The sequence below is a fragment of the Malania oleifera genome, chromosome 3, assembly GCF_029873635.1.
Source record: "Malania oleifera isolate guangnan ecotype guangnan chromosome 3, ASM2987363v1, whole genome shotgun sequence".
Lineage (NCBI taxonomy): Eukaryota > Viridiplantae > Streptophyta > Magnoliopsida > Santalales > Ximeniaceae > Malania > Malania oleifera.
In genome coordinates, this window is record NC_080419.1 from 22703918 (window position 1) to 22726432 (window position 22515).

Consider the following 22515-nt stretch of genomic DNA (forward strand, 5'->3'; position numbering starts at 1 on the left):
TATTTTTTGAACTAAATTGCTCTCCACCAATTGGGTTGGTTGGACATTAATGCCCCCATACTATGCGTTATAAATTATAATAATAACAACAACAATAATAATAACAATAACAAACATCAAGAAAAGATAAAAATAATAATATTATTATGTTATAATAATATAACTTAATAGTTGAAACCATATTGCCCTCTATTATTATGGTTAATTGGATTATTTTGTGATAAATTTTTTTATTCATCATGGTTGAAATTTTTAGGGTACGTATTTTTTTTTATTTTTTATTTTTTATAACAGAAGAAGGTACATTAGATGAAAAGAAGAGAAGGTACAACGTGCAGGAACAAGAAGTCCACCAAATAAAGAAAAAAGGAAAAAACAAAAAACTAATAAAATAAATAAAATAAAAATAAAAAATAAACCTAAACAATATTAAGCAAGGAACCCCCTTTTCAAACCCTTTCCATCGTAGTTTACCAAACTTTTCAAATTCGCTAATTCCCTTTCTTCCTTCATCTTTCAACTTTTACCCCCATCCATATGCACTTCATTTCCTCTAATGTCACTCAACTTTAAATCCATTTTATCCAAAAGATTTTGAGCTTCTATCCTTCTTAGGGATCTCCATCATGGGTGTAAACAAAATTCCATTCTCACTTCATAACTTGTTCGCCAACCCATCATTATCAAAAATAAAAACTTTCTCCAAGCCTTCCAATGGGGGGGGAATGGACATACAACCCTATTTCATTGCAAGAACAAGAAATGCACCCACATTGTTCTCGAATCTCAACCAATAACAAACCCCCTCACCATAATCAAACTCACTAATATCACCACTCTCTGAATCTGAAAAATCCCCCCATTTCTTTCCTTTCCTTTACTAACCTTGTTACTACATCCAGCCTTCTTTTTCTTGCACTCAGGTCTTCGGCAATACTTAACTCTCCTTCATAATTTCTCCCCTAGTAACTTTGGCACTGACTGACCAGAACTTTCTCTCTTTGGTACTAGGGTATTTTTAATTTAGAACATACTTTAATAGGCCTTTGTGCTGGAAAATATGATTATTCTTCATATATGGTTCATATACAAGTCACGGGTAATAATGATAATCTTTTTGAAATGCATGACAAGAATCCATGTTGAACCCTGTGAACATTCCTGGGAATCTCATGGGACCAACATCCCATTCCCAGGAATGAGATTCCTGTGAATGTCATCCCAGGGGAATATTTTTTATTCCATTAACTGAACGCCACCTCAAATCTCGGCATTGAGGATCATCTTGCAAAGGAAATGTTCATATGGTTCCCTAAGCAAAGAGTTTAGGTTAGAGGCTGTGTGGTTCGCGGCATCCTTCAATATTCCCAGAAGGTGATGTAGATGGCACCCCATTTCCGTACATTTGTTTTGAGCCAGAATATAAAGTGGCAAAAATCTTACATTACAAGGGGGCAAAGGATTCCCACAAAACATGGGAATCCTATTCCCGCTCTCCCCAGTTTCACGGGAATCTCATTCCATGGCTGTCCAATTCTGGACTAATTTGTCCCCCACTATTTTCATAAGATGGACATTATTGCCCATAATATATCATTGCAGATGTTTATAATAATAAAAATAGAAATCAACAAAAACCAGTAGCATTATCATTATGTATTACCTCTCCATTATTTTGATTAATTGGATGTGTTAAAATGTTTTTATTTAGGATGTTTTAAATTTTTAGGACATGGATTTGTGCTGAAAATATATTGCCCATACATAGGTCAAGGGTGTAATAGTAATCTTCTAGAAATGTATGCCATAATCACCATATTGAACGAAACACTGCCATTATTATCTTGTACACTTTCCTTGGAATCTTACATGCCAAACCAAACGAAAATATTCCATGAGGTAGGCATCCAATTATCGCAATTGGATTCCCAAGAAATTCATTCCATGAGAATATTTTTTTATCCCACAAACCAAATGCCACCATAAAAAGTTTTTTTTTTTTTTTCATAAACCAAGAAATCTATAAGAAGGAGAAACAAAGAAGATACAAAGAGGAGGATTAGACATCAATATAAAAACATAAAACAACAACAACAACAACAACAAAACCATGCCTTAGTCCCACTAAGTGAGGTCGGCTATATGAATCATTTTCCGCCAATTTATGCGATCATGGACCATTTCTTTTGATAGATTCAAGGACATTAAATCTTTACTCACTATCTCCCCCCAAGTTATTTTAGGTCTACCCCTACCCCTTCTACTGCCCCCCACAACAACAATATAAAAACATAAATGAGAAAAAAATACTAACAGCACCAACAGATTATTGAAGCACAAGATATATAGAGACCTTGAATATTCTAGCATCACGTCCAACCAAAGGCACCAAATAACAGTTAAAACAACAGCCAAATATCTGTCCTTTCTTCCTAAATCCCCTAAAATGGGGGAGACAAAAACCATCCAAAGAAGGTGGGCAAACCCAATGCTCCCCATGAATACCAAACAAACTATTCAAAGCACCCTAGGAAAAGGAATATGCAAAAACATAAGCAAACAAGTTGCCCCACTCCAATAACAAATCATACACACATCAAGAGAATAATTCAATAGTAGTCATCCAATCAAAGTTTGCAGCCCCAGTGAAAGCCTCATTATTTTAGAGGGGGTCTTATTAGGAAGAGCAGTAGGAACATGGGAATAGGTTATTGAGAGAAATACAAGTTCCAAGTCCCTTTTCTCCTTTCATTTTTTAGAGGGGGGGGGGGGGGGGGGGGGTGTTGGTTTGAAGGAAAAGGGAGGGGGGAGACGACTACCTACAAGGCACTTATGAGTTCTAAGAAGAAACACACAGTAATTTTCATTCATTCCAAAATCCCCATCCTACAAAGTGTCACTTGACTCAATGTAAACAAGTGCTAAACTCTATTAACAAAAAATCCTAACCCTTAAAGAAAATTAATCTCTCCCATCAACTAAAACCTAATTAAAAAGAATGCAAAAATAATTTCAAAAAATTACCTAGCGTGCAGCTACAGTAACAAAAAAAAAGTATTAGATCACTGTTATTATTGTAATCGTGGATGTGTACATAATTCCTAAACATAACAAATTGGCAGCTTTCAAACTCATACATCAGGTTTTAGGATATAAAAGTCTATCCAACACCCTCAAGTAACTGAGAGATTTGCATTGATAAGCCAAACCACTGACCAAAAATAGAAAATAGAATAAAATTTATTTCCACACACATACCTCTCTTAAAATTAAGATAAAATCCAATGAACTAATAACTCCAACAAACCGCCCCTTGCTGAAGTCCCAAAGAGGAGCAATAGAAATTCCCTGGAAAGAGCTTAACTCAGAAAGATGCATATCCAAGCTTGTTATCAGCAACATATAATTGCAAAAGAACAATACAAATAAAGGACGGGAAGAAAGAGGCAAATGTGACTTCAGAGCCTAGATCAGCTGTCTAAGGAAAATAAATTTGATTTTAATGAATTGATGGAAATTAGCGTCGATCCCCTACAAGTACCAAATATATAATCAGAAACAAAAACACATAAAGGGTGGAGAACTGGAGATGCACAATCATAAAAGCCAAAGCCCCTCAAATAAGAGGATATGATTCTTTTGTAAATTCATCTCAAAGTTACCATAAAGGCATCACTCATCAAAAAAAATAAAAACATGAAGGCTTCATTTCATTATTACATGGAAATACATTCCCTGCTTTCAAGTGCTAGAATTGCTCTGACATGAAACGCAGTAAATAGTAATTTAAGATTAACATAACATAATTTTTAAATTTTTGGTGAGAACGAAATGAACAGGAGGGGAAGGAGGGCAGGGGGAGTCAGATGATGTTAAAAATAGTAACTCAGGAAGTGTTATTAAAATTCAAACAAATTCTCATTAAAATGGAAAACAACAACAATAATAATAAATGAGATACCTGCTCATGCAGAATATGAAATGCTTGTTTAACAGGCAAATTAATGTCAATGGCAATAACCTGCAATCAAGACCAAGTTCAAATAGACTGCCAAATGTAAATCCAATAAAGGTGCCACAAGGAATAAACCATCCAAACCTTTCCAGAATCAGGAAGCAACTCATAAACAATGTGTGTAGACAAGAACAAGGAAACACGATGGCGGGAGACCTCTAAATCAGCCTCTGATACTCTTGGCACCACCTCATGCAATGAACCATCTGAAATTCTGACCTGAGTTGCAAGAATTAAAATGCACAGAATGGTAAGCATTAGAACATATAACTGCATGCTACTAAAATAAGAAGGGCAGTAAAAGAATAAATAATGAGATTAATTATCCCACGCTATCAAAAGCTTTGACCCCGTAGCTCCGACCCCATATACTTCAATCACATGGCAGAGGAACAAGTTTTTTACTCATGTTTCAAATTGTACTACATGAAACAATGACTAAATGTTAGCTAACAAAAAATAACAGTGTTCCTATGTTCCTTGGTTGACTCATTTGATGCATTTGATTTTTTAAGGGCTAAATTTTTCTCTCAAGTTTTAAAAAAATTTAGACGAAATCCCGGGCTCTATGAAGCTATTCAACTCAATATATAGCCTTCGCAATGTTGATACTTCTTATAATGATTTAATGAAGAAGTAGCTTACACTTTAGTCTTTAATTGTGTTACTTTATGTGTTTTAAGACATATTATTTGAAAATGTCATACGTTACTTAGTTTTTTATAGTTTTACACATATTTGTCTATATTATATATTTTTATTAGACACGTCCAGACATTTCTAACCTTAAAACTTTTCTTAAACTTATTTATAAAAATATTTTATATATTCTATATAAAGACTTCCCAAGGCATTCCTGACCCTACACTTCCACACCTCCCTACTTCACTACACCTGCTCATGTACAAGAACTAGACCCTAGCCTCCTGCTTCCAGCTTGTGTTAACTGTGTGATGGAGAACCATCAATGGGGAACTTTACATATTTATATAGTAGCTAGGTTTTTATATTTAGTTCAGGAAAACTCTAATTATTTTAGGAGTTTAGTTAATTTAGGTTTGTTTTGTGTATTTTATGTACTTTAAAGTTATTTTACAATTACATGTTTTAGTTGGGATTATTTTGTAATTATTCTGTCAGTTATAGTATTGGGTGCATAATTATTGGGATCGTAAAACCTATTTAATTCAGGAAAACTCTGGTTATTTTAGGAGTTTAGTTAATTTAGGTTTGTTTTGTGTATTTTATGTGCTTTGGAGTTATTTTGCAATTACATTTGTTACTTATAGTATTGGGTATATAAGTATTGTGATTGTGTATTGTATGGGACGGTTGTATTGAATCAGATTTGCATCTGCAGTTTCTCCCTCTCTCTCTCTCTCTGGTCCTCCTCCTGCCTCTTCCTCTTCCTCTTTGCTTCTTCTTCCTCCTCCTCCTCCTCCTCTGTTCTGTCTAATTATCTCCTCTGTTCTTCTTTCTCTTCTGTTCTTTCCCTATTCTGTCTAAATCTCTGCTGTCCACCAGCCCCATGGCCCCCCCTTCCCTCTTCTCTTCTGTTCTGTCCTTCTTCTCTTCTTCTTCTTCTCTTCTTCTCCTCTTCTTTCAATTTTTCTCCCCAGAATTCTCTCAATTCTCTCTCTATTTCTGAATTCTGTCGCTTGTCCTATATCACTGTGTGAAATCAAGAATTACTTTGGGCAAGCAAATGGTAAGCGTGTTACACTCAAACCTGATCATGGGGGGATTCAGGCCGTGGAAACAACCTGTCCAAATGTGGAGGTAAGGCTGTATATCATGCCCTCTCTGAATCCCTGCTATAGCCCGCGAGACTTGTGCATTGGAAGTTGCATTTTAATGCATGAAATCAACAAGTTTCTAGTACCAGTGAATCAGAAGGATCATTTTTCTTCTATGGAACAGTCAAAAATGCATTGTAGATTAGAAGAGGAGAGTTTAGATTTAGTATATTAGAAAATTAAAAAAATAAAATAAAATAATTACAAAGAGGGAAGAGACTTCCAGAAAACAAAAGTTGAGCACTATCTAGCTAAAAGAAGGGGATAAAAAAACACCAAATTCTTCCACAGGCTGTTGTCAAACTCTTACATTGTATGACATCAAATTAGAAGCACTAAAAATTGATGTCGATCGAGGACTGAAGACAGGGAGATAGAAGATAAAGTCATTTCTCTAAAAATTTATAGCATTTCTCTAAAAATTTATAGCATAGAGAAGGCCAAGGCCTGATGGGCTTGAGTTTAATCTACCGTAGGAGGCTGACAGATAACAGTTACAAAGATTCTTTTTTTTTTTCCGAGGAAAAAATTTGAGAAGCCAATAAGAAGCTTGGCGGGGACAAGATGCTGGGTCCAGATGGCATGCCTACGCACTGTGGCTTTCTTTCAACAGGGTCGAAAAGGGGTCAAAGAGAATAATTTGACAGCGTATGATAGTTGTTTTGACTACGGACATTTGATAAGAACTTGAATCATGCCTTCTTAGCGCTCATCCATAAACAAATATGAGAGGAGATGTGATTCAAGGCTTTAAGGTTAGTAGTACAGCCAGTTAGGAGTAGTCTACGTTCATCTTCTATTTGTAGATGACAACCAATTTTTTTTTTGCACAAGGAGGAGGAATTAAGATGTCACAGATGCATTCTCTCATATTTAAGATAGATTCTAGGAAGACTGAATTTATTCTAGTTGGGGAGATCGAGGAGGCAAGTCGGACAAAAAATCTAGAATGCAGCACTGGAAAGCACCTGCAGTTTACTTGGGGTTACCTATTGGATCAGCAGATCCTTTCATTTGTGAAACATTTCACATGAATGGGTGGAAGAAACAAGAAGAGGGGGCATTAACATCATTAATTAAGAGTACTACAGCAAGCCTTGTTTCATGCCCCTCTAACGATTCTGTCAGTCACAAGAAACTGGAGATTTTTTTTTTACAGAGGCTACATGTGGTGTCAGTGGGGTGGAAAGGAAGGGGGAGTTGGAGGAAGGTTCAAGTGTTTAATATCACCCACTTGACTTTTAGGAGCAGGGAGAATTTTTCTCATCTTTTCTCACATTGCCCTTCTGCTTGGACTTTTTGGAATACTATTTGGTGTTCACGGGGAGCATTGGGTTACTCCATCTTTGAATACTTTCTGCCTTGTAACTTTAGAAGATTTTGAAAGGGAAAATAGAGGACATGTGGTGTAGTGCAGTCCTTGCTTCTAGTTGGTGTATTTGCTTAGGGATGCCAGATTTTGTAAGGAGGTTATTAGTTCTACTCATTTGGCCTGAAGCAGAGAAGTTTTTATGGCGCTGTTCTGGTGTTCTGCTCATGGCATTTTTCATGTTTCTTTAAAAGACTTGAACGGAGATTGGAGTGTTTTGCTTCATTAGATTTGTTTTGGATTCTTCTTTTCTTAGTTTTGCTTTGTTGTATTTACAGAGGATTCCTTGAATCCTTTTCCTTCTACTGTTTTTCCCTTTCCTTGATTGTAATTATTTCCCGCTCTCGTTAATCTCTCCCTGATAAAATTACATACACACACACACACACACATTACCTAAGAAGATTGTAAAATGTTGGGGGCAAGGTGACTGTAAATCAGGAAGCTGAGTGTAGTAGATCAACTTTTCTAGGAAAATGGACCAGTGGATGTGAAGATAGAGAGGGGAAGCGTGTGACAGAGGGTTGTGTGGGGCGAATTTAGAGAACAAAGAAGCAGTTAGCTATCTCATGTCTCTCATTATTTTCATATTCCACATGTATGTCTGTAAAAGCTACTGTTTTAGTGTAACAATCAAAAATATTATTAGAATAAAAGAGCAGTTACAACCAAAGTCTTAGAAGGCTCAATTGAGGCTCACCTCAAGATGGAGCATGCCCAGAACACCTTGAGGCACTGTCTAAAATACCAAATACCAAAAAGAATGGCACATTATACACTGAGGCTTATGCACTTGTACAAAAAGTCGTGCATTTTTAGTTGAGACTTATATATTTTGCATGTGTGAATCTCAAGTTAGATTTGGCTTGAAAATTTTAACTGCATCTTCATATGTAAGGAAGATCCTAACATGAGTTGATCTCTATAACTCTTGACCTTAACCTTTCCTAAATAATTGAGAATTGCATCTCAAATCATTAAAGAATTTGAACTCAAAGTTATAACTATCTCCTCACATGGGTTACTTGATGAGTTCAAGAATTTTTTTTTCTTTTTGCTGAGAATTCAAGTTAATATTCTTAGAATGGCAACAAGTAGTTTATAAATCCTATTTGATTTTTTAAACTGCAATTGTAATTTTCTGAATTTTTTCGAGAAAATTTTATGTAATTTACTCACATATAAGAAACGAGCATATATGCAATAATTTAGGCATAACACTAGCTGAAGACAAGATAAGAGAGGAGCGGTTAGAAGCTTTGGGCATTTGAAACACAGGCCTAGTAGAGCACCTGTGAGGAGGAGTGAGCTAGTTATTGTTTCTGAAATGGAAAGGAGTAGGGGTAGGCCTAAAAAAACTTGAAATGAGTAAGTGAGGAAGGATTTAATAGCCCTTAATCTAATAGAAGAAAATGCTCTCGATCAGGGGTGAATTAGCAGAAAAGGATTCATGTAGCTGACTCCACCTAATGGGACTCGATGCTTCTTGTTGTTGTTGTTGTTGTAGTTGTTGTTGTTATTGTTATTCACATATTAAATTTCCCAAAAGGCTTAGCCCTTCTTTTAAGGCTTACACCTTGCCTCATTGGGGTTAGATCGCCTCGACTTATGCCTACACCTTTCAAAACATTGGTTACAACAAATCAGAGAACAGAGACAGTCCTCCTGAAGAGCAAGGGAAAAAAATAAATCACACAAACAAGACAGTTAAAATAAAGAAGCCCTCCAATTTTGCAACACATTAATGAGCCGCATCCTTGGAACAAACGAAAAGTAGAACATCATAAAGAAGCAGAAAAACCCACTCCACATGAAATCTGAAACCATCACCCTTTCCTTAAAAATCTAGAGTTACGCTTCACCCAAATACACCACAGAACAGCAAACGAAAATTACATCTTCAAATCTAGAATTATACTTCCTTATGACCTTCAAAGCTTACACCTTATGACCTCCAAATCGCTTACATCTTCAAGGAACAAAATTTCCAAAGCAGAAGCGCATGCCCAATTCTCCCAAAACACACCAATAAGCATGTCCCAAATGACCCAAGAAAAGGACAATGCAAAAATAAATGTGCATTTGTGTCATTTCTTTGGAAACAAAGAAACATGAGGAGCAAAGCATTCAAAAGTCTTCAAAACTAAAGCCAATCATCAATATCATTTCCATTAAGAACATCAGACCAAACAAAAGCCCCTTATATCAGGATAGAGTCTTAGACTCTTAGCTTCCAAGATTGCAGAATATAAAAAGAAAATGAGAATCATTTGAATCACAAGTAAGATGATTGAAAAAAGATTTACAAGAGAATTCCTCCGACCCATCCAAATCCCAAAGCCTACGATCACGGAAAGAAGAAGGAATAAAAGAATCAATCACCCCATCAAGGCAATGCTCTTGGGAACTATGTTACCAGATCCTACACCACCCAAGGTTGCCAAGATACCTGTCAAGAAGAATCTGGATGCCTGTTCAGAAAGCTTGAATAAGCAGTTGGAATTCCGCGTCCACAACAAATGATGTGGTTAATGTATCAAGAAAATGGGAAGTTGACAAAGATCCAGAAGATAAAGAAATGCGTAATAGCATAGAAAAACCCTCACAACTAACCAAATGGTACCTTTTGTCCCCACACACTCCCCACCACAATAAATCTCTCATCAACTACAGAAGAATAAAATACAAAGGTAATACACCCTCCCAAAGCAAAAAAAAAAAAAAAGGACACCCACTAAAGATTAAGTTTTAACCCTGAAACTTCTTCAAAAATTTGCATAAGAGTGAGCAGATTACAAAGAACTAAAACTGTCAAAGAGAAAGAAACCCTAACCCTCCACCACACCCCTCTCCATAACACAGCTAACCATCCTACTAAGAACATCTACCAAAAGAGTGAATAGAAGGGGAGATAAGAGACCATCTTGACAAACACCCCCACCTCCACTCCCCGCCCCCCAGAAGCATTAAACATTTAAACCATGATTTAGGCTCACCATTACGAGCATTGATTTCATCAAAAACCTCACTTAAATCTATCCGCCAGCACCTTAGGTAAAATCTTACACACACTTGGGCACCAAGGCAATAAAAGTTAAACATTCCTACCCATAATCCATATTAAAAAAAAAATTAAAACCCTCAAAAGATCTTCCTCGATAATGTCCCAACAAGTCTGAGAGAAACCCAAAGTAAACCCATCCAGCCCCCAGGCCTTCACCGTATCCATCTCAAAGACCATTTCCCTGGTCTCCTCTTCCTCAAAAGATCTCTCCAACCATTCTGCCTTCTCCACATAAAAAGGAGAAGCCTTCCACCACGGTTGCATCAGTATGTTCCTCTAAATACAACTCCTTGAAAAAGGAAGTAATCTCCTCAGCAATCATATATGGGACTCTTAACCACCTCCCCTTCCACATTCGCTAACTCCGCCATGAAACTTTTCATGTTTTCTACCATTAGCAACTCTGAAATAGCCTAGAACTCAAATCACCTTCTTTCACCCACTTCAGCTTAGGCTTTGCCTCCAACTATCAATAGAATTGCATCTAACTCATTCAACAATTCCATCCAACAAGACCCCACGACCAAATTAACCTCCTTTTCTTATCAGTCAAGATCTCTAATATCCTTAAATATATCATACTTTCCAATATCTAAATCTCTCAAATCTATTTTATACCACACCTTTAATTTATTTTTAAAATATTACAATTTTTTCATAAAATAAAATCCCTCCTAGTTCTCCACAACACATTCTCCCTACTATGATGACTTTTCCATAACTCAGTAAGACCTAGGGAAGATGAGATAAGATAATTGGCAAGTTAGAACCTTTTGTTTGGTCTTACAGGGTAATTTATAGGGGAGTTATCTAGAAAGAAGGCATGGAATCCATGGGATCATCCAAATCTCTGCCTTTGTGTGCAAAAATTGGTAGCCATGTTGGAGAAAATCCTTACGATTGATAACTGTCATGAGAGGCAATAATATTCCAAAATAGTGTAACTAGGGCAAAAATGATGGAGAAGCTATGCTCTGTTTGTCCATTGACCAATAGCCATGGAGTTATGGATCATTTTCCATCTATTTTTGGAGTACAGTGAGTGATGCCAAGGTTCACTACTGGTGCTCTGAGCTCTTAATTATGGACACCAATAGTAAAATCTAGGAGAACAATATGAATGGAGCCCGTTTATATTTGATTTGGATTATCTGGGAGAACAGAAATAGAAAAAGTGTTGAAGACACAGAACTTCCTACCCTTAAGCAGCAACAATTTTTGGTTCATAATCTCTATCAGAGGATTTTAATTTCTTTCTTCATGTTGTAGATCCCTTTTAGACTATCTTGAAAATACTATGTTAGGGTGGGTTTCTTTTATTCTTTGTAGACCTCATGTGTACATTGGTTGACACTCCTTTTGGGTACTTTAATGAACTTTTCACTTCATAAAAATATGCATCCATGTACGACTAACATGAGGGTGTGTGTGTGTATATATATTTCTGGACATGCATGCATACACAATGATAAAATACATCAGCTTACTCTCTCAGCATCACTTGAAATAGAAGCCCATAAAAAATGGTAAATGCTAAGTCGCTACATGGATAATCAGATTATAATAAATGCATCAGAAAAAAATAAATAAATAAAAGCCCTACAAATAATATCACTTACCAACCGCCGAAAGGCCTCATTATCGACATCCATGTTAGATCCAGAAGGCATCTCAGGGTTCACGATTGAGGGAATGTAACCAGATTCCCTAGATAAGAAGATTGTATTCACCATACCATATGCACCACTAACTAAACGTTCGTGCTCATCATGTCTCCATTCTCCATCAACAAAAAACTTATACTGCATGAAAGCATTTAAAAAAAAAAAAAATCAACACTAAGTGGATAAATCTTCATAAATTAGAAATAAGATAGACACCAAGCAGACATTGTTAAATTTGAGCATTAAAATCCCCTTAGTTCAATTCCTGTTTTTTATTAGTAATGAAGCTAAGATAATATTAAAGGGCATCAAGGGGGTGCCAACCCTTGGAGGCTAGGACAAAACTTAATTTCATGACAAAAAACAATAAGCTCTAAAAGGGATTTCGCATTAACATCATTAGCACCAGTAAGTCAGAAGCATAAAATTTTCAACTATCTTTAAGTCCTTCCATGGCTCTTCTTCTCCATCAAATACATGCTTTTCTATTTCTTCCCCTCCACACAATCCAAAACACAGTGAGGGATTAAAATGACAGCTTTCCTCTTTTCTGTACACATATTTCTCCCTGCAAGCCCATAATTCCCTGGAAAACTAAGTCAATCATCCCAAGCAAAAGACCCAACAAAGAGGGCCACCGACCACCAAAGTTTAGCCCACTTACAGCCAAGAAGGAGATGGTTAACAGTCTCAGCCACCTTTTTCCAATAAAAACACCTGTTTTTCTCCCAAGCTGCCTCCCTGCCAAAGAGCCACCTGAGGGCCTCTATGTTTCTAAATTGCCTTCCAAGGGGAGTGGGAATGGGGCTGACCATCCTGTCTTCTATCATTAACTCCCTATATATAGTATAAGTCAATTTTAAATTAGATGGACCCATCCAACTTCATATTCCCTGTCAGCATTGATCAAGCTCTTGTACAATAGTGTACAAAATTTTGAGAAATATTCAACCTCTCAATCTTGAGATTGCCTTTCAAAAGTCACATTCCACACCACTTCATATCTAATTAGTAATAAAAAAGGTTTCACATGAGCGTTGCTTTCCTTAGCCATCCATTTATCATTTCAAAATGACAAGGATTTGCCATTGCAAACCACAAACTCCACATGCTACAGAAAGTCCTCCAAATCATTTCTAATACATTTCCAAAGCTCCATTCCATATGGATCCCTTCACTCTTTAGCATGGTTATTAAAATAGCGATCTGGATTGTATGATTCTACGATCCAGATTCACCCAAACGACCCAAGTCGCAAAAAAATCGGAATCAAGTAGAATCATAAAAGAATCAGTAGAATCTTAGAATCGGAATCGTAAGTAGAATCGTACAGATCCCACTCTGTTACCTGGATTGGGATTTTTTTTCCTTTTTGGGCTTCAATAATGTGGCCCAATACATTTTTTATTCGCCTAAAGGCCTCAAAAGGTTTATGTTGGGTCCAAAGTCTTCTAAAACTGGGGCAAAATGGCTCCCAGCCTCCAATCAATGAACAAATTCAGCAGAATCTGCACCTGACTTCCCTGGAGTTCGACACCTCAGTCCTCTACTCATTGAAATTCAGCAACCCAGCACCTGAACTTCTCTCCTGTTCGACAATCAGAGAGCCCTCCATCTAGTGACTGGTGTTTGATCAGCAGCAGCTAGCATTATTGCTGTTTGATCAACAGTTCTTTGGTGTTCAACAAAAACTCAGCCCTTAGTGCTCAGTCCTCTTCCTTCTTTGGTGTTCAACAAGAACACATCAGTCTTCCTCAACACATGGTTCTTGTTTGATCAGAAGCAGCCAAGAAAAAAGCCAAGCCAGCAGGCCCAGCAGAGCTGCAGAGGTATGCCTTGAAACATATTTTTTGCTTCTTGAAAAGACTCAATAGTCAGCATTGTTTTACTCCTCCTTCTTCACCTTTTCTTGCTCTTTTTCTTTTTCTTCTTTTTGTTGTTTGAACTTTTTATTATATTTTTAACTTCTTATACTTACTAACCAAGTTTTTAGTCTTAAGACTTGTCATATAGTTCCACATATATAATTTTTAAATTTTTGTTTTACATTGAAAGTAGAATCTTAAGATTCTCAATCCAATTCTACGATCAATCCTGCAGACCCCTCCAACGATCCCACTTAGAATCCCAATTCTAACAACCTTGCCCTTTAGTGATCAATCCATTCCTAATCATTTCTAATACATTTCCAAATCATTTCTGATCACTCTTTGGTGACCATTGACATGCTACAAAAAGTCCTCCAAATCATTTCTAATACATTTCCAAAGCTCCATTCCATAGGTATCCCTTCACTCTTTAGTGATCCATCCATTCCATTCCAACCCATATTTATCAACAATGACTTCTCTTTAAATATGCTCCTTCTCCACCATAAAGCACCAGGCTCCCATTAAGGGCTTTGCTGAAGGTGGTGAGATATTTGAGTCCAAAAACTCCAGCATCTTATAGGCATTTCACAAAGAACCATTTTAGCACATCTCTTAATCTCTTTACAACTGAAAAAAGGAGATGAACGAGGATATGACGTAACTCAGCAGATGAAAGGGTACTGTCAGTGAGAGTAAATCTTCCCCCTTCTCAAAGAAAATTCCTTTTCCGACCAGCTAGAATATTTTCAAAAATTTTAAAAATGAGGTACTGAACACTTTATTTCTGTAAATTTAGCTAAAGGAGACACTTCAACCACACCAACAAAGGGTACCCAACTTGCAGCCCAGGATCTTTGCAATAGTATTTTCTGGCAAACCTTCCCCTGAAGGGATCAACCTGCTCTTGTTCAAATTTACTCAAATCATGCATCTTAACTTCAAAACCTGATCACGATCTGTCCCATAAATAGTTTCATCGGCGAAAAGGAAGCAACACATTTTGCCACAACAGCCTCGCTAACCATTTTTCTAAGAACATCGATAACTAGAACAAACAAGAAAGAGGAGAGAAAGTCTCCTCATGGCCCTGATCTTACCCAAGACCTCTTGAAGATTTGAAGAAACTAGAATTGAGTTTCATTGGTTAAAATAGAGAAACTGGAAACATATTTTCTGATCCATTTTCGTCACGGCCAGCCAAAGCCCATTCTTTCCATCACATTAGAAGAGGAAATTCCAACAAACATAACAAAAGCCTTTATATGTCAAGCTTAAAAATTACTCGTTCTTATCTTTTGAGCCAAGGCATCCACCAACACATTCACAATTAAGGCAGCATCAAGAATCAGTCTTCCTTTCATAATAGCACTCTGAATGTCCCAATCATTTTCCCAATCACTTAAGTCTTGAGGCTAAGACCTTAGAGATAAGATGTAGGTGCTTCCACCAAACTAACAGGACAAAAACCTATAATGCTTGTAGCCCCTAACTTCCTTGGACCCAAACAAAAGTTGCATTAAAGCTGTTGACAAATTAAACCTTTATCAAATATTCAAATCTAATTTGACCCCCTCTCACATTGATGATTTCCAGAAGACAATAGTGAAACCATCCAGCCTTGGAGATTTGTCTCCAGAACACTCTTTATGAGCCTTGATCACCTACTCGGCGGCCTTTACTAAAAGGTTTTTCCAGCCAATGATCCCCTTCTCCCCAATGTCATTGAACTCCATTCCACCCCAAAATATGCATCTTAACATCCAGTTGAAATAGAGATCTTCATAGAAGTGACCAAAGCAACCTATTTTGAAAGCTTAAATAATTTCCTTCTCCTTAATAAATGTTATTTTTCTATCAAAAATATTTTGGAAAATTTGGAGCAGATGCAGGCCATGCAGAAATAGACCATTGTGCAATAATGCCATAAAAACACCAAGTCTGAGACCATATATCATTCTAACCTGAACTATATATAAAAGTATGGATGGTGTAAATCATTTTGTAGACAAAAAATATCCTTATTTTTAAAAAATTAAAATAAAAAAAAAATGTCTAAAGAAAATAAAATTTGGCCAAAATTGGATAAAATTAAACAGATAAAATTACAAAAAAAAATATTAATTGACCATTAGGTAAACAAAAATAGTTGCAATTAAGATTTTAAATAACAAATCACAATATTTACAGAAGCTGAGTATCAAAACTTAAAAATATTGAATTTAGCATATTTTTAAATCTAAAAATGTAAATTTAGTATTATGCATTATTAGTATCATACTTTAGTTATTGAGACATATAACAAAGGATTGGAGTATGGAAGTATTTTGTTTGCTAATAAAATATAAAAATTATAAAAAGCAGAGCAATACGAGTTTGGGGGTTTTTTTAATTTACAATAGATTAATGACATTTTCAATGGAAGAATTCATATATTGAGATTTTAATGAAACAGAAGAGATTGGATAAAATGTATACGCATTTACCAGATATTTTTACTATAATATTAAATAAATATTAAATTTAATATTTTATACACATAATGTATTTAAATATGATATAACTTAAATTATTTTATTCATGTCCTATCATATCCTATATTTTTAGGCTTTTTGTGTCCCTGCATTTGCATTGTGACGTGACAATATCTCATGTTCATGTATGTATTCTATATTTCCAAATAAAAATAAAATTTTATAATTTACAAAAAAATTTCATTTCTTATTCAATTTATAAACTTAATTTCAATGTATTATTAATTTATTTTAAATCATCTAAGCTATACTAGAGGTTGTTTGGAAATATTTCTGGTTCAGGCTGCAATACAGTGAAGAAACAAACTATAACAACGCAATTGTTTATGTTGCTAGTCTTTTATATCTGTTGTCTGTTTCTAGCATGGTTATTAAAATTGTGATTTTGATTGTAGGATTGTATGATTCTACGATCCAGATTCACCCAAACGATCCAAGTCACAACAAAAATTGGAATCAAGTATCATAAAAGAATCGGCAGAATCGTAGAATCAGAATCGTAGAATCGTAAGTAGAAACATATTGATCCTACTCTGTTACCTGGATTGGGATTTTTTTTCCTTCTTGGGCTTCAATAATGTGGCCCAATATATGTTTTTATTCACCCAAAGGCCCCAAAAGGTTTATGTTTGGTCCAAAGTCTTCTAACTGGGGCAAAATGGCTCCCAGCCTCCCATCAGTGAACAGATTCAGCGGAATCTGCACGTGACTTCCCTGGAATTCGACACCTCAGTCCTCTACTCCTCATTGAAATTCAGCAACCAGCACCAAAATTTCTCTCTGTTCGACAACGAGAGAGCCCTCCATCTGGTGACTGGTGTTTGATCAGCAGCAGCTAGCAGTCTTGCTGTTTGATTAACAGTTCTTGGTGTCCAACAACCAGAGTTCCTGGGGTTCAACAAAAACTCAGTCCTCAGTCCTCTTCCTTATTTGGTGTTCGACGAGAACAAATCAGTCCTCTTCAACACAGAGCTCTTGTTTGATCAGCAGCAGCCAAGAAAAGAGCAGCCAGCGGGCCCAGCAGAGCTGCGGAGGTATGTTTTGAAACAAATTTTTTGCTTCTTGAAAAGACTCAATGGTAAGCACTGTTTTCTCCTCCTTCTCCTTTTCTTGCTCTTCTCCTATTTCTTCTGTTTATTGTGTGAACTTTTTGTTGTACTTTAACTTCTTATACTTGGTTACTAACACTTTAACTTCTTATACTTAGTTACTAAGTTTTTAGTCTTAAGACTTGTCATAAAGTTCCACGCATATAATTTTTTAATATTTATTTTACATTGAAAGTAGAATCTTACAATTCTTGATCCGATTCTACGATTCGATCCTGCAGACCCCTCCAATGATCCCACTTAGAATACCAATTCTAACAACCTTGGTTTCTAGTTGATTTTGCAAAAATTGGAAACCAGATTTTATAATTTTCAACCGCTTTGCCACAGAACATCAGTATCCAAAATTCAGTTTTATGGATTGAACCATTCATTTAATACACAATTTTAGTGAAATTACAACCAAAAAAAAAACTATAACGTAAATTTAAAACATAATTAAAATAAAAAAATTCATAAACTTTCTAAAATTTTGGGGAAAAAATTTTACATTGTCCAAAAAATATTTTCCCTATTTTTCAATGATCATGAATAATAGGGTTGTTATTAGAGCACCAAAGGTGATAAATATAATAAATACGTAAAATAATTATAATTTATTTATTTTTTTCATTTTAACATTTTAAATTTGTTTTTTTTTTATTTTCATTATTCTAATCATATTTTTAATTGTTATTTGATTCTAGGATAAAATGAGCATTTGTTTCATCGAGTTTTGAATTTATATTAGTTTTACAAATATTAACAAAACAGGTGGCTAGTTTTTCTATTCTGATTTTCAGTTCCAGCTCATAGTTTTTGTTTCCAAATTATTTTTTAATGATACCAAATAACCCCTAAAGAATTATCTAAATATATTAATCAAGATTATTCACTTACAATCATGTGCAACATACATGACATGCTTACTATATGTACAAACATGACATACCACCCATACACACACACACACACACACAGTGTGTGTCAGTGAACATCACGAGGCCTTCTCTGTCCTCCAAAAGGCCAATCCTAATTTCTTGTGCATTTAAATTATTAAAAAACACATACACAGACACAACAACAGCGACAACAACCATGTCTATCAACCAAGCTTTACACACTTAAAGAGGTACAAGCAGGCCCATAACCATAAGATAATAAATTCGATACACAATTCCCACGTGCAACATCAGTTAAACAATTAAATAAAGTATGATTTGTTTATTAAAATCATTATAACTGCTATCTTTTGTTTACTAAAAGGTCACTTATTTTCTTCTAATTTCAAATAAATTTAATTCTTTTTAAATAGCAAATTGGAGAAGATATTCGCTCAACCAACATCCTCTCACATAGTGGTCAAGACCTGGGATGAGCATAATATAAAAAATTTGATACACAATTCCTACATATAACATCAGTTAAACAATTATATAAAGCATGATTTGTTGATTAAAATATTTATAACTGCTATATTTGGTTTACTATAAGGTCACTTGGTGAGTTCCTTCTAATTTCAAATAAATTTGATTTTTTTTAAGTAGCATATTGGAGAAGGAATTCACTTGACCAACATCCTCTCCACATAGTTGTCAAGACCTGGGAGCAACTTCTCTATGTTCTCAACATCATCATGAGGCTGCATCCTTATAATGTAGATCTAAAAGAACCTTTTGATGGGCAAGCATGCACAAAAAATTCACCTTGCACATGGCACAAAAATGAGGGTTGTATATGATTGCTACATTAAATAGAGCATTACAATTTGCTAAAACAACATGATTACAGAATGCTACTGACAATTTCATGACTGCTTTGAAATATTTCGCTCTGTTCTAGTTTTCACTTAAAACAAGACATACAATTTTCATTTAGCAACACATATTCTTGTTCCCCATGTATTACACATATTCTGGTTCGCAATGTGAAAACATGTTTTAGTTTTTATACAAAAATAAATCATATACAGGATAGACCAAAACAAGGGCAAGGGAAATACAAAATAAAGCATTCCCCTAAGTATACGCTAAATTAAAAAAATAAAACAGTATAATACAAAAGGAATTAATAAAGATTTATTAGAGATATTAAATGGACAATACATTAACTTGCAGCCATGACATCAAAACCTCCATGGATACACATCCTTCATGCTACTCACACCTACAAAGCATACTCTACTAAACACATCTCAACATCAAATATAAGAACCAGCACCATAAACTAACCTCATGATACCCAGGCATTAAGCTGCAAATAACCTGAAATACAGTGGGGCAACCCTCAACTGGAGACATGGGCAAAAGCTCAGACCACCTTCATCAATAAAGACTTTGAATTATTTAATTTTTTAAAATACCTAAAAGGCACACAAACAAATGCTAATGCACACACAGATAATTAAAAAAATACCCTAAAACAAACTGAAATCAGATTTATAATAGTCAAGGTAAAAAAAAAATTATAGCCAGCTGACAAATGAGGATATGTCAATATACAGTGGGTAAATTGATCTTATCAATTGATCTGTCAAAACATTGATACTCATGAGTATTCAACTCACCCAGTGAAAGAGCCAGTGAGAAACACACTTCTCCCTCCATGAGACCATACAAATCGCATGGGAATTAGCACTGTGCCCATAACTCCACCGGCTTCTCGTGCTGATTCCATACCCGGAGAATACATTGCTGCAGAATATTATAAAGAATTTCTGAAAAAATATCATTCACAAGCAATTAACTTTCTGCGGTCTACCCACAATTCATTAGCCCAAAAAAAAAAAAAGTAAATAAAGCAAATACCTCACAATCCAATACACCATTCAGCATTAAATACCCAAAAAGCAAAGAATATTTCAAATTCGGTGCAAAGCCCTTCTTTTAAAACAATCAACAAAAGACTTAAGAAAAAATTATATATATATATATATCCTCAATCAAAGACGCCAGGTTAACTACAGCCTCTCACAGTACCCAAAGTCTAGAAATTTGAATTGGGCAGGGAAATATATTTCGAAGGACGCAATATTTCACGCCAACAACAGAGTAGTTAAGGAGCAAATTATTTCCAATCGCTCTTAAAATGTACAGTCGACTCAACGAACAACCCGAAAAAGAACCCAATACGTTCCATTTCCCAAACCAAATTCTCACACATTAATGAACCAGGCATTATCCGAGCAAGAAGCACTCCGATTTCAAAATGCATGAAAAAGGCATGGAAGCTAGGTCCACGAACAACCAAAACCCTAGCAAATGGAAAACAAATTGGCTGAGGAATCAAAAACTTATCCCCTATATCGAAATCAAACCAAAGAGAAACCCTAAAAAATTAATAAAGTTCACGAACAGGCTTTTGAGGGAGAGAATCACGAAGTAGAGGGTTGAGTCTAACCGTAGAAAAACCGGTAGTATATTTCAGATGAACAGATTCAGAAGAGGAGCGACATTGGCGTGCATGTTCCTCGAACCCGTGACCGGAGAAGCAGCTCGTCGATGAAAATACTCAAAAAGAATAATGGACGTGGGGAAATTCTTATTATGATTTTTTATTAATTTTATATATTTATTAATTATTATTTTATATTTTATGTTATTAATCCAATTTTTTTAGATTAAAACATCTTTAATTTGTGTTTTAAGTACTTTTTTAATCCAATTTTTTTATTTTTATTTAATCCCTCTTAACCTTAGAAGAAAAAACACCTTCTTCCAAAAAAAATATTTAGAATATATGAAAAGTTATTTAATGGAATTGCGTAAATAAATTTATATATTAAAATTATTAAATTCTATTTTTTGGCCTATTTGTACTATGTTATTTTTTAAATTTAATAATATTTCAATATTCTACAGTGATATAGAGAAATAATACTATTCATAAAGTGATGTTCAGTAATATAAATTTTAACACTTAGATTTTAATTTGTGTGAGTTTAAAAAGATTAATATAATATATTAGTCTAATATTTAAAAAGAGATTCGGCCAAAACATTCAAAGTCCAGAAGTCTTAAGAATCATGTTATTATATTTATTGTCATGTTTTCAAAACAACAATTATTCCTCCAATTAGGTTGCAAACCAACCAAATATGCTTTGACATTAAATGTATATAATTTATTCTCCAAAGTCATTTGAATCAAGGGACATTCAATAATAATAAAGCAATAAAACATCCAAAAATTGAACACCAAAAATTTGCATGGAAACCCCTAGGTTTGGAAAAAACCACAGGACCGCCAATACAAACCAAATCCACTAGGTAAAAGAAAAATACAAGGGTCACAAGTTCTATAAGAACTCTCAATAATAATGACTATTGTAATAAATCATAAACAATCTTACTTGGAAGTCGAACTCACCAACAAGAATCAAAGATCAATAAAATACTATATCAACAGAAGACAAATTTCGAAGAAGAATACTACGATGAAATCATATCAAGTTGAAGCTCTGATCACACACCTAAAATTTTACGTTGATTGGAGTCCATTTGGTGGGCTGATTAAGTACCCAAGTGGGTTTCTTCTCCACTACGCCTTCTTTTTCCTCAAGTTGTCATCAACCCTTTTTTCTTATTTTCTTTTAATTTCCAACACATCCACTCACACACAACCCTAGTTTCCTTTTATTTATATATTTATTTTTTGGACGCCCAACAATCTCCATCTCCTAACTCACAGGGGGGAGGTCTTGAATACGTGCACCCACCGTGAAAAACTCAAGTTTCCTCTAAGGCATCACCTTTGTCATCATGCCAACCTCATTCTTATCCGTGTGAATTTTCTCAAGTTGTAACAATTTCATTTCTAATGCATTTCGAACCCAATGATACCTCACCTCAATATGCTTTGATCTTGAATGAAGTGTTGAATTCTTGCTAAGTTGAATTGTACTATAGTTATCACAATGCAATATACATTTTTCTTGCTTGATGCCTTGCTCCCTTTGAAACTTTTCATCCATAAAAGCTCCTTTGAAACTTTCATGATAGTGATATATTCAGTCCCTGTACTTGACAATGCAACATATTTTTACAGTTTTGATTATCATGATCACACTGCACCACCCACAAAAGTCATCAAATTCCCAAATGTTGATTTTCTAGAGTC

The 22515-nt window shown here is 35.1% G+C and overlaps 1 protein-coding gene across 3 annotated transcripts in view; it reads right to left on the reverse strand.

Moving 5' to 3' along the window:
* The window catches only part of LOC131152017 (sucrose nonfermenting 4-like protein), a 29935-nt gene extending 8992 nt beyond the window's left edge, over positions 1–20943 (reverse strand). For 2 of the 3 annotated variants that reach the window (XM_058103573.1, XM_058103575.1), the window contains exons 1-7: positions 20798–20943; positions 19965–20114; positions 19630–19717; positions 11864–12046; positions 4100–4234; positions 3962–4021; positions 3259–3348 (exon numbers count right to left, since the gene is read on the reverse strand). In XM_058103573.1, the coding sequence (XP_057959556.1) occupies positions 3259–3348; positions 3962–4021; positions 4100–4234; positions 11864–12046; positions 19630–19717; positions 19965–20089 (681 nt within the window). In that variant the 5' untranslated portion in view covers positions 20090–20114; positions 20798–20943. The remainder of the gene's footprint in view (positions 1–3258; positions 3349–3961; positions 4022–4099; positions 4235–11863; positions 12047–19629; positions 19718–19964; positions 20115–20797) is intronic. The other variant, XM_058103574.1, reaches the window with a different exon arrangement.
* Between the last annotated feature and the right edge of the window lie 1572 nt (positions 20944–22515).